The sequence below is a fragment of the Hippocampus zosterae genome, chromosome 17 (assembly GCF_025434085.1).
Source record: "Hippocampus zosterae strain Florida chromosome 17, ASM2543408v3, whole genome shotgun sequence".
Taxonomy (NCBI): domain Eukaryota; kingdom Metazoa; phylum Chordata; class Actinopteri; order Syngnathiformes; family Syngnathidae; genus Hippocampus; species Hippocampus zosterae.
The window spans coordinates 3145089-3158354 of NC_067467.1; the positions used below are offsets into that span (position 1 = coordinate 3145089).

Here is a 13266-nt window from a genome sequence, read left to right on the forward strand (position 1 = left end):
TCATCTTGCCCATTTTGTGTTTTTTGTTATTGTAAAGTGTCCTTGGGTGTTTTGAAAGGCGCTTATAAATAAAATGTATTATTATTATTTAAAAATGTTCCCTTGAGCGTTCAGTAGTTCACACTCCCCTCACAAGAGAGCGGTATTGCGCCTTCTATGTTCGTGGCCAATTGCGTTCTAAGCGAAGAAGTGTACGAGGCTCCCATGGTTTTGGTCTTCGGGAGCGTGCTGAGCAGTGGAGCTTATGTTAAAGTGTAAACCTATGTTCGTGCAGCTTTGAAAACTAGACGCCACACGCCGTGAATGTGGATCCTCATTTAAACAATTGTGGGTTTGACTTATCGTCCTTTTAACATTTTATTTTCCGACTGTTACATCTATTTGCATAGCTTTACAGCGGTTTCGCGAGCCATGCTAGACTGACACGTTTTTGTATGGGTTTTCCTCATTTGACAGTGCAATTGCAGTCCAGCTGAAGTGCCATTATGGGGATTTTGGAGAAAATCTCCGAAATAGAGAGAGAAATTTCTCGGACGCAGAAAAACAAAGGTAACGTGGGAACAAGTGGCTATCATACTGTTAGCAATGAGCATAATGGAAGAACTTTGGAGTTTTTTTATGCCAGTGACATGTCACTCTAAAACCTGCCTTGAACACAAAATAATATTGTTATAACATGTGCTATCTACTCAAAGTGATGACAAACAATCCTGCCTTGTCTGTGAATACGTTAACGTGACAGTTGCAGAATAACAGTGCTGGTCCGTGGTGATTTACTTACTTTCTTCCACAGCCACTGAGTACCATCTGGGCTTGCTGAAGGCCAAGTTAGCAAAATACAGATCTCAGCTGTTGGAGCCCTCCAAGTCAGCAGGGGCCAAAGGCGAAGGCTTCGATGTTATGAAATCTGGAGATGCACGTGTTGCTCTTATTGGTTTCCCCTCAGTGGGCAAGGTATGTCCTCATATTTTGGTGATGGCCCCTTATGAAAATCTGAACACTCGTGAGCAGTTTTTTTTTACTTTGTGAAACTGTTCTTGTACTTCATCTTTAATTTCTTCTCCTACTGTTAATCTCCTGTATATAGTCTCTTTACGTAGTGCCCCCTTAGTGTTGAAACCTAGACACCACATAACTGAATTCATAAGCACAGCTGTTGGCTCATAAAGCCATATTTTATGTATTAAATCTTGTGTGCTCCAGTCCACGTTCCTCAGCTTGATGACATCAACAGCCAGTGAAGCCGCTTCCTACGAGTTTACCACCCTCACCTGCATACCAGGTGTTATTGAGGTACACTCATTCACATCAGGACACATCGAAAGTGTTCTCGTGGCTTTTGTCCCACCCACACTTGCATGTCTTTCAACATTCAGTACAAAGGGGCCAACATCCAGTTGCTGGATTTGCCAGGAATCATCGAGGGCGCCGCACAAGGTAATCAAAACTGCTCAATCATGTTTTGCTGAGTCAGCAACCGTCATCCTTCACACAAGACTGCCCCAGTGCGGATGATTGTTGTGTAATTATGATACACTGACAGGTAAGGGAAGGGGTCGTCAGGTCATCGCCGTCGCCAGGACAGCAGACGTTGTGATCATGATGCTGGATGCCACTAAAGGGGACATTCAGAGGTGAGTTGTGTCAAGTCATTTTACGTGCGTGTGTCCGTGTGTTTCAGACTACAGAAATGACGTTTGTCTTTTGTCCTTAGATCACTTTTAGAAAAAGAGTTGGAGTCGGTGGGCATTAGGCTGAACAGGGAAAAACCAAATATCTATTTCAAGGTAAGCGCTTTTAATTATTCCCACTCACATTCACACCGATGAGCATTTTGTCGTGACCATGAGGCAGATGCGTTAACCTCTCTTTTTCTGTGCTGCTCTAAAATTAACCATTTTATAAGAAATGTCAACTTTATTATTATTGTTTTTTTTTTACGAAAGTCGGGATTGTCCCGAGAGGCATATTTTTCCCAACATTTTGATCAACATCTGAATTTTTTTTACCTCAAGAGCTTTTAGCTTCAGAGGCTCCGCTCTTCTCTATCCAAACGGACAAATGTAATGCTTTATATATCATTTTTTCCCCCTCCCCTGTGCTTCCATAGCAAAAGAAAGGCGGTGGCCTCTCCTACAACTCCACAGTACCTCTAACCCACTGCTCGGAGAAGCTGGTTCAGCTCATCCTTCATGAATATAGTATCCTTCACAAGCAGGAAAGCAGAAAAGCAAATGAGTATCTGATGCGCTTGTTTTCTTTGACCATCCATCAGAAATCTTTAACGCCGAAGTCCTTTTCAGGGAGGACAGCACGCCGGATGAGTTCATTGACGTCATTGTCGGGAACAGAGTTTACATGCCTTGTCTATATGTGAGTTGTTTTTTTTAATTATTATTTTTGAAGGCTTGTTTTGATTTGCTGCTCAACTTGTGTTTCTCATATATGCAAAATATTGATCTCTGCATCAACCAGGTGTACAATAAGGTGGATCAAATCTCCATTGAGGAGGTGGACCGCCTGGCTCGCAGACCTCACAGTGTTGTCATCAGGTCGGCCATTTTACCGGGCGCTATTGTGTGCGTTGGTTTACCGGTTCACTGACTGCTCTTCTTTGACTAGTTGTGGGATGAAGCTCAACCTGGATTACCTTCTCGAGACGCTGTGGGAATACTTGGCTTTGATTTGTATTTTTACCAAGAAAAGAGGAGGTTCTGTATACAAACATAACACAGCACTTTGCTTCTAAATCCCTTCTGCAGTCATTTTTAGCAACTTGTTTTTTTTTTTTCTCACCACCTCAGAGCGCCCAGACTTCACTGACGCCATCATCATGAGAAGAGGAGCAAGTGTCGAGCATGTGGTCAGTAGGTTCTCAGCAAATGTGCTGCGGAGAGCTGCATGTCATCACGTATTGCAGTGTGTCGCCTTGATTTGAGGCCAACATTGCACATGTTTGTTTGTTTGTTGTTTTTTTGCAGTGCCATCGCATCCACAGAACCTTAGCGAGCCAGTTCAAGTATGCTCTGGTTTGGGTATGTTTTTACACAGCACCGCCGTGTATTTGACTCCGGGAACGGGCATTGAACGACATTTCCTCAATTGATGCGGTGAACGTTAACTATCAGTTTTATTCTTGGTGATATTTTAAAAACGGGGCAAAGCTCTGTGTGATTAATTAATATCCTGTTGATTTCGATGCAGTTAGCTAATTGAATCACTTTAAATGGTAATTAGTGCAGATTCAAGACTTGTATCAAACCCGTTCCCCATCATAAAATGTCGCGCCCGTTTGCAGGGCACCAGCACAAAGTACAGTCCTCAGAGGGTGGGCCTGACGCACATCATGGAGCACGAGGATGTCATCCAGATCGTCAAGAAGTAAAGACTGTTCTGCAATGGAAGCGCACCCACAAATTTCTTTATAATTTCTTTTAACAAAAAAAAAAACATACAGTATATAAAGCCGTTCTGAGTTAAGCAAAAATTGATTCATTTCCCTTTTAACTCAACAACTTAAATTCATTGACAAAGACAGACATGATGAAAAGAATAAAGTCCACCTTAGTTTCAAACCAGAAAGTCCTTGTTTGTGTGATGCTCTAAACATCTCATGAGTAGTTGTCTCCATGCATACCTGCGACCTTCTTCCCACTACGCTGCAGGTAAGGGTCTCTAATTTTTGAAACCCTCCCTGCCTCCATCCCAACTACCCAACTGCTTCTCTTTCTTTGTTTCTGTTTTTTTTTAATCTCTCGGCCAGTGTACTGTACATGCTTCTCACACACACACACAGGCACACACGAGCACAATAGCAACATTAAAAATTGAGCAGCATCTCTTGGATGAAGAGGAAGAGAAGTGGGGATACACTTTGCCAAAGGGGAGAGGGGCTCTTGGAATCCCCTCTGTCTTCTTTGAAAGATGATCTCATTCAAGATGTCTTCATCATGTCTAGTAGTAGCAGGCCATGGACCGAGAGCTTTGGAATAACCTGAGTGGGAAGAGAGGAATGATAGAGGGATGACTGCCGGGTGAAGAGGAGAGGACAGGTACAGTGGACTGAGTGTGCAATTGCGTGAGTGGAGCAGACACTTGATGCTACTTGAATGCTGTGTTTGCGTGCGCGTGGTGACTGAACACAGGCTAGAATTGTGCTCGTTCGTAATCTCGTGGTTTTATCGCGGTGTGTAAAGCTGCAAGTTCATTTCTGGAAATAGTTTTGGGCTAAAATAGATGCAACAGTTTGATGACTACAGCCTGTTCAAGTCAGTCATCGACAAAATGAATGTCAAGAAAGTGTAGGCACTTAAAATATGGCCTGCTCTATTATTCATTCCGACCCGATATTAGTATACAGTACTTCTGAAGGCAGATTTTTGTTGATGCAAAAGTTTTATGGACTCTTAGTATCGTATAAATGTATCTGATGTTCTGGCCGCAAGAGGTGGTTTGCGACGTTTAATGACAAATGACATGCGAGACACTCGCATACAATGTCAGCTCATCCTTGTTTGCGTATCATGCGAGATGTTTTATCACTTCATGCTGTGCAAACGTGGATGCGGTGTTTGAGCTTCGGCAGACCTATAGCGACCCTGTGAACAAACACGTTAATAGAAGCCTGTTTACTCACCTTTAGTTACGATCTATAGGAGGCTTTCTGGAGTCGAAGACCGGGTTTGAAAGTTCCTTTTTTTTGTTTTTTACAACGAGCTCTGGGGTGCAATCATCCACCCACTGTTGTCTTTGTGTGTCTATTGTCTCTCTCTTTGTGGCACAACCCATGACGTCCCACATTTATTGTGACAATTTGACCCTGTGTGTGAGGGTGCATGCGTGCCTGAGAGATTGAGGCAAGTGTATGTGTGGCGCACTGATAAGCACGAACACACAAGCCTTACAACCTTCTGTCATGGGGGCGAGGGAGGGGGTTCACTACTTCAGGCTTTGACGTTGGCAGTCAGGGTGGAATGATAGCTTGTTTTGCATGTGTGTGTGTGTGTGTGTGTGTGTGTGTGTGATCCCACCTATGAACACACAATAGGTCTGAGCAGTGGTTTACCCAGGCTACACACGCACACACACACACACACACACACATACACACACATATAAGTGAAGCATGTTTACTGTGAAATGTAATATTGCAGCTCTCATGTGCAGATGTATGGTGCAAATAGTGGGCGTTTGTCCTACGAATGCTCATATAATCCACAAAACATTGTTCTTTGTGTGCGTGTTTTTAGTGAGCTATAAAACGTGAACAGATGTACCAGAGGAGATCTCTGAGGTCCAGACAGACTGTATCTGTGGGCACAGCGAATGCTTCGATGGCTATAGGTGCACTTTGACAAGTGACTGTGGCTCTAACTAAGCAGGAAGGTAAGTTAAGATCATGTTTTGTTATTGTTATTTTTTTCTTTACAGTACAGTCGACAAATTGAGTAGAAAAGGATTGGAGGTTGATAAACGGATGGGCGGAAGATCTCGCTTCTTTTGTTCTAAATGCAATTTGCTACTTTTCTGCATACACGCACAAAAAAAAGGTGACATTTTCATGTTATCAGTGTGTGACATAATGTCAAGCCCCAACTACCCTTCCCATAAAATATAGTCAAGGGAATTTTATAAGTCAGTCTGCTTGGATAGGATGATGGAAAGTGACATAAAAAAACTTAAAGGACTTGTTAGATATTAATGACATGTTTGTCATTGTAATTGTTTATATGAGGGTAAAACTGCTCACATCCTTGACAAATTTGAAGAAAATAATTTTGTACTATTCTTAAGAACCCCGTCACAGGCATTATTACGAAAACTGCATTACATTTAATGTGCCATTTCCAGTCAAAATATAGCTGATTAAAAAAAAAACAAGTTTAACTGTAGATTGTAGGTCGGAAGCAAATCAATCAAGTTAAACTATGCCACTTATTAACTAGAGTAACTTATTCAAGATCCATCCAGCCATTTACTATAATGTGGGTCGTCATTAGCATCAATGGTAAATTCATGCTAGCACCACGTGATGGTGGACTGTTTTATAAATATAGCTTTTCAAATAAACAAGCGCTGCAATATATTTGCATTATTAGCAAATTCGTTCGTTTTAAGTCCTCTATTTAACTGAAACAATTGTTGAGTTCTTTATTTGCTCCATGCTCAAAACCGGTATGTCATCAACGTGAGATCTTGTTCTAAAAAGCAGATTGTGTTGTGTGGTCCACTAACCACTAGGTGGAATCACCGCATCTACATCGTCACTGAGGCATTTGTCCCCCTTTTTTTAAAAAGGTCATTGAAATCATTCTTTAACATGAAAGGAACACATGGTTATAGGGAACGGATAAATATCACAAAGGTCGTCCTTGCGTTCTGAAGTGTGGGGTTATTTTCTCCTACCTGGAATTCAACAATGAGCAAAAAGATGACCTGCACGATTGTACAGTCTATTCACGTTGCCTTTTTCGTTATCACTCATTGTCTTTGCTGATTTTCAGAGTGAAATCAGCATGTTACAAGTCGAATTCATGCGCTATGCGGTAATGAGTTCCTTTCTTTTGTTCATCCGCTATCGGCCCTCCATCTGCTCTGTGCTATCTGGCTGTTAACCCCTGACACTTGGCTGCATGTATAATATGTCGTTCGGGGAGCGCGCCAGGGTGGGAGGTGATGCTTTGTGATATATTTAGAGTGGCCACCAATGAATGTTTTATCCATGCTGTGTAGGCAGAACACAGTGGCAGTCATCAAACATTCATATCTGCCACTGAGATGACCTCCTTGAATATCAGCCCACCATCAATGAATTAACATGATGCAGTTTTCCATAAAAACCTTTTAGGAAGGACCAACATGTGTGTTTTTTGGTGAAGAGAGTCAGGCTTCCCTAGATGAATCTGTTATTTTTTTTTGTCCCTACTGTGAGTGGAACTTAATGTACTTGATTTTTGAATATGTTGCAATTAATGGAAATGTTAAAAATGCCATATTGGATCATGAAGTAGTAATTGTGATGTATTTGTTGTCCCGATCGTGATGTCACTGTCAATTGATGAACTGAGTAGAAAATTGGGTAATTAAGATGGATGGAATGCATCATCAGCCAGCCATAAACGCACGGAAGCCCCTGTGCAAAGTGTGTAACATTGATGAGGGTGAACGTTAATGTAAAGAAGAGACTGAGCAACAGGTTGTTTCTACTCAGTGTCTACCACTGGGTCTTCAGGTGTTTGTGTTTTGACTCTGTCGCTTTGTCTCTCAGACACAGTTTAGGAACAGCTCAGTCAGCCTGCATTATTCATACACAAGCGAGTCCACAGATAGGGTTACCCTGAGACGGTACATTAAGGTGGTGCCCCTTACAACAGAGAATACACAGCGCACTCTCTCACAGATGCTGTCAGAATGTTCATGATGACATTAAATTAGGTTGAAGTCGCAGTGAGCAGTTACAAAAGGCAGCAGGAGGTCACAAAGCAGTGAGAGAGGGTGTCCAAACGCTCGTCCTGGGACAAAAAGGAACGTACCCTTCCAGCGCCAAGATAAACTGCCCGCTTTCAGTTCTCTTCGCCGAGGGAACGTCCCAACAAAGTTTGCCCAAGATGGGGATGCACTCCGGAACTTACAGGACATAATGACAATGGGAGCCACACAAAGGACTACACGTACTCCATTGGTTTGCCTTTTATTCTCTGTGTGACCCTGCGAATATACTTTCATGATGTACAAAAACAAACAAGGACCAGGAACTTATATTTTCTTCTGGACACGGCATTTGTGAGCATCCAGGGGACCAAAGGCAAGAAATTTAGATAACAGGCAGAAGTAAAATGATTTTATAATGGAACGTTTACATTGAATGAGCAACCAATGTCATTATTTAAACTTAAATGTCTTATAAATAAATATTTCTGATTATTTTCTAAAATATAGAAATACATTTTTTGTGGCTAAGCTTCGACAACATGTTTGAGTGAGCGCTGATGGATACGGAGTCATTTTTTGCATCCAGGACTGAAGGACCATGCTTTGTTTTTGTCTCAGTGTTGACTGAATTTTTTTAACAGTGTGCAGTTTTTCTGGAGTGAAACTTGATGACATTGAAGAAAACAAGACATGAGGGAAGGAGGTTGTCTTGACACCAATCAATTTAATCACTGTGTGGCTACCTTTCCATACTAGCTGATATCATGCCATCCAAGAAAGCTGATTCAAAAGCGGTTGCCAAGAAAGGCAAGCCGCAGGAGACAAAGAAGGGAGCAAAGGACACTAAAAAGGCAGGGAAAGATGCAAAGAAAGGGGCAAAGAAACTGGAGGAACCAACCAAGGGAAAGGGGAAGGACGGTGGGAAAGTAGGTAAGAAAAAGAAACCTGTCAGTGAGTCAGAGGAGGAATCTGAGGAAGAAGAGAGTTTGAGGAGTGAGGATGAAGATAGTGATGAGAATGAAGAGGAAGTGGTGGCTAAGGTGTCAGCTCCATTTGATATCGATAAAGGTCGAGCAGTTGTTAAAAATGCCTATAAAGTGACAGCTGTAAAGGGTCCTCGGCCTCCCCCAAGTGATTCACCTTCAATGGATGATGAGGATGAGGTACTAGACAATGGGAAAGCACAAGTAAAGAAAGGGATGGATGCAATCAACCTAAAAAATGTGAGTGACGTCCAAATCAAGGGCGCCTCAAAAGTCATGATGGGCTTAGCCGCAGAGGAACAGAAGAACGACATAGCGGAAGGGAAGTTGCAGAAAACGGCTCATGCCAAGGTTCACCTCCGAGGGGCCTCGAAAGTTATCAGCAGTCTCACAGGAAAGGCCTCTCCATTTAGTTTCCCAACCAAACAAAAGCAGCCAGAGAAACCTCAGCCAAAGAGGAGCCTTAAAAGCACATCCAAGCTTTTCATACCTCTCTCTAAGAAAAATGAGAAGCCACTGCCTTTTGGTAAACCTCTTCTAAGCACCACCAAACTTTCAAATGGAATTGGGCCTAAATCCACCCCTGAGGAGCAAAAGCCAGGTCCATCGGGGTTCCAGCTTTTAAAAGGACATGGGTCAAAAGATGATGAGCAAAAGGACAGTCTCTCGGATTCCAACCTAGTTAATAAAAAAGAGAACAGTCCAGGCAATTCCAGTCCCCCTCCTCCTCCCAAAAAGACATTGGCGCTGTCCAGTTTAGGGGGGACAGGGTGCATGGCCACTGAGGCGAAGGGTTTAAGAGCTAAATTCAAAGGCATGTTTGGCCCCAAAAAAGTGGGATTAAGGTTCAAGACAAAGGGATGGATGCTAGCAAGAATAGCTGCTGCCACCAACTGGTTGATAGCAGGGTTGCCAAGTTCCAAGGGCCGAGGTCAACTCGGGGCATGGGCACAGCGTCAAGGACGAAAACGACTGTCATTTGCAAACAGATCACCACGGTATTACAACCACCCTTCGGATTATGACGAGGATGAGTTTGGGTCTGAGGAAGACTACCACAGTGGGCAGCCAGAGGACTTTGAGCACGATGATGATGATGAGTGGGAAAATGAATATGGTTACTATGACGATGATGGCAACTTTTATCCTGATGATGAGTTTTATGACGATAGTGATCTGGATGACTACACTGATCCATATGAAGAGCATGAAGATAATTGTAATGATGCTGTGGAGTATTACTATGGTGACGATGGAAAGCTCTATGCCATTGTGCACGAGCCTTTTGATTACTCCGGCAATGCCATGGAGATGATCTACGATCCAGATGAATCTGAAATGTACACTGATTCTTATTTTCATCATAATATGGGTTATGACTATGGGTTGTCAGCACACTCTGGTATGGTGAGTGCTGGTTCTGCTTCTCTCCCAAGGTTACCCGTACATCAAGATCCAATGCAGGGATATTTAGATGTTGCTGGAGTTCATTTACCTTACCAGCAATCATCCAATGTTAACAGTGGGCTGGCTCCAAAAGAAATGGAAGATCTTTACAGATATGAGCAAATCCATTTTGCTGATTCTACTCCTGAGCAGTTCAGAGTCCCTAGGCCTCAGGTTAGATTATTTGGAAAGGAAAAACTGGATGTGGAAACCTTGCCGCCACCACCACCACCAACGCCACCACCACCACCACCTTTGACCCCCACGTTTTCATCTCAATCTCTTGATTTTGACCTGATACATCATAATGAGCAGTTCCTTCCCACTTACATCCCAGCACAGCCCAATTTCCCAACTGTCATTAACCACCAACAACCCCACATCATACCACCTTCACAAACAGCTGAGATGATTCAACATGACCACGTGCAACTAAACCACCCTAATCATCCTCCGCTGGCCACTTCCCCTCATCACCTGCCATCATTTTCTTTACCCCAGTTTGCCTCCCAGTTGAATAAACCATCTTACCCTCAAAACCCACCAATGTTTCAAATGGAGCAAATGCCATCAACAGTCCCAAGAGTACAAACCGATGACCTTTCATCGATGCATCCACCGTCATATCCCCCGCTGGCCGCATCAAAACCAGTACATGGCATGAACTCTCCTCCCTTACTCAGGCCAGGAATGTCCGCTAATCATATGGGCTTTCGACCACACGTCCAGCCAGACCATTTTCCCCCTCACTTGTACAGAAGAGACTTTACATACCAATCCCCAATTACAAGCCGACGGCCAACCTCTCCACAGAGACTACAAAACCCTTATGTTTCACCACAGTTCCATGCGAATGGAGAGTCTTTTACTTCTCAGCCACCTGTTACACCAGTGAGGACTGGAATTGGGCTTCAGAAGGTTCAATCTCGATCCCCACTTCAAAGTCCCATAACTACACCAAGAGGATCCCTGAGGAAGGGAGAGGGTCCGGCCCCTGATGCAAGACTATATCTCAGACAACAACAGCGTTCAAATGCATCGCCGCTTCCATCTTCCAGAGCACAAAGTAGACAACGAAGATCCCAAGTGAGGAGATCGCCTTCTTCACCTCCATCTTTTTTACCAAGAGAAAGAGCTCCTTTATCTGAACGTGCTCAGTCTCCCCATCATACTGTCCAAGCTACCTCCATCGATCATCCTCTTTCTCCTTCCCAGTCGCAGAACACCAGGCAGCCCCTCCCCAACCACACTTCTACTCACAAGTTTAAAGATGTTTCAGGGAGCCCAAATTACGTTCCCATGGGGTCTGTGAAACCCTCTCCTGCTAACGCCCACCCAAGAAGACGAAGTAGACGTAGACCCCCTGTTACTCAGCATGTAGCTCCATTCAGGTCGTCTATTCGCAGTTGCCGAAGCCCTCCCTCTGGACAGTTAAATGGTGTGGTTGAGATCCCTATGCTAGCAAGGAAAGGGAAAGGTTTGCAGTCAAGGGACTCAAAACCTCAAGTGGGCTTCAAAAGACCTATTGGTAGGGGACAGCCACTAGTACGTATGCCCAGACATCAGTCCTCTCCTTCATTCAGAGCACCTCCTCCAAGGCCCCTGGTGTCTCGGCAGCCGTCATTCACACAGGCTAGCTCATTTCCTCCTCAACCATTTGGGAATGAGCTCCATAATGGACGGCAATCTCCACATTCATTTCAGGAATCATCTACCAAAGCTTCTCCTCAGAGTAATGGATTTTATTCACATCCCTCCCGACGAAATAGGACGAAGAGTCCCCAGAATGTCAGAGCAACATCTTTTCACCGTCCAATTCCTTATGCGATACCACAACCAAGTACTCCTTCACCCTCTCAGAGTGTGAAAGAGTTTGGATACACAGTTAGTGAGCCAGCTACATCTTTACTTCTAACAAATTCATCTCAAAATCATACCCCATTTCCCCTCCATCAACTTCCCTCTTCTCTATCTAATGTCACTCACCACACACCACAAAGACAACAGGAATTTTACCCTCACTCATCTGCTGGTGAGATTGTGGCTGAAGCCCAGAATGGCCAAGAAGCGACTCAAAATGCCCCTCCAGGTCAATCAAAATATTTGATGCAGGGCACTCACCTACACAGCTCCTCTTACTCATCTCCCCTCCACCCCAACGCCAACCCGGACACACCTTTTCTTTCACAAACACATTCATCAGTTCCCGGTCCCTCATCAACATCATCACCCCCATGTTTATCCTCTGCTATGCATAATACCCAGCTACGTAATAAATCTTTTATGTCACCCCTTCAGCAACATCTCTCTCCCATGTCTCATGCCTCTACTACTGCTCAACAAACTGTCAGAATTAACTCCTCACTTCTCTCTGGACTTCAGACCTCACAAATCAAAGAATCAATGTTTAAACCCACGTTCGACACCTCAACAACACCCCAAAATCCTGTTGAAACTCAATTTACCATTGTTGATGGAGTTGATCCAGCTAGTGGAGCAAATCAGTCATCCCCTCTTCTCTCCAATGCTATGCAGAAGTCAAATTTTCATCAGGCTTCCTATCAACTACCTGATGGCATGATTATAAATCAAAGTGAATCTGCTGAATACTCTCCTGTACAATCCCATTCCTCCCCTGTGTTGTCCTCTGCACTTCTTAATCCCCATTTACAGCGAGGCACATATCGCTTACCTAGTGGCATGCTAGGGACCAGTTCAGAGGCCAAAACCACAACCATTCCTGCATCACCAATGCTTTCTTCAGCAATGCTTAATCCCAAAGTTCGGAAACCTATTTACAAACTGCCTGATGGTACGACTGTTTTGAGAACAAAGCCATCGTCTGAGACTGTTGCAACCTCCTCTCCTAGACTGTCTTCTGCACTGGTAAATGTTAATGCCCTAAAGTCCCCTTATCAACTCTCAAGCAGTTCAATTAAAATTCAGCCAAGGGAAACAATAAAGAATCCTGAAAGTACATCCCAAATACTTCCTCATCTTCACGAGGCACAGTCTCAGCTTCCGGAAGGTTCATCACATAAAATTCAAGCTTCAACGTCAATGGCCACTGGACCTGTCCTTTCTGGTGCCTTGCTGAACACGAGCACTTACAGACTCCCAAACCCATCACTACTGAGGGAGACTGCTCCAGGCATTGACCTTTCCAGTGCTCTACGAAACCCGAACATCAGTCGTCCTACCTACCGTCTGCCAACCAACATTGTGATGGCCCCACACCACTCCACCTCTACGCAGAAAACAATTGACCTGTCCAGTGCTTTGTCAAAAAGCGCCAACATCCGCAAAGCAAATTTCCATCGATCTGACAACAGTATTGTGCCTCGACTCGATACCCCCGGCACCCCGGAGCCCCATTCTTTTGATTTCTCTGGTGCCTTAAAGAACC

At 43.9% G+C, this 13266-nt stretch overlaps 1 protein-coding gene across 1 annotated transcript; it reads left to right on the forward strand.

Moving 5' to 3' along the window:
* The first annotated feature begins 178 nt into the window (after positions 1-178).
* On the forward strand, positions 179-3582 carry drg2 (developmentally regulated GTP binding protein 2). Its single transcript, XM_052049256.1, has 14 exons — positions 179-327; positions 457-549; positions 794-954; positions 1204-1293; positions 1377-1437; positions 1544-1634; positions 1715-1787; positions 2111-2201; positions 2276-2373; positions 2476-2552; positions 2623-2711; positions 2805-2863; positions 2982-3035; positions 3299-3582. Exons 2-14 carry the CDS (start codon positions 486-488, stop codon positions 3383-3385), a joined length of 1095 nt encoding a protein of 364 aa, XP_051905216.1. The 5' UTR covers positions 179-327; positions 457-485; the 3' UTR covers positions 3386-3582.
* The last annotated feature ends 9684 nt before the right edge of the window (positions 3583-13266 follow it).

Bases quoted from the DNA above. Each gene is read 5' to 3' on its own strand.
- drg2 (XM_052049256.1), top strand. From the start codon at position 486: ATGGGGATTTTGGAGAAAATCTCCGAAATAGAGAGAGAAATTTCTCGG. The intron at 1,438-1,543 runs GTAATCAAAACT...ATACACTGACAG, and splicing joins CATCGAGGGCGCCGCACAAG to GTAAGGGAAGGGGTCGTCAG. The intron at 3,036-3,298 runs GTATGTTTTTAC...GCCCGTTTGCAG, and splicing joins TCAAGTATGCTCTGGTTTGG to GGCACCAGCACAAAGTACAG.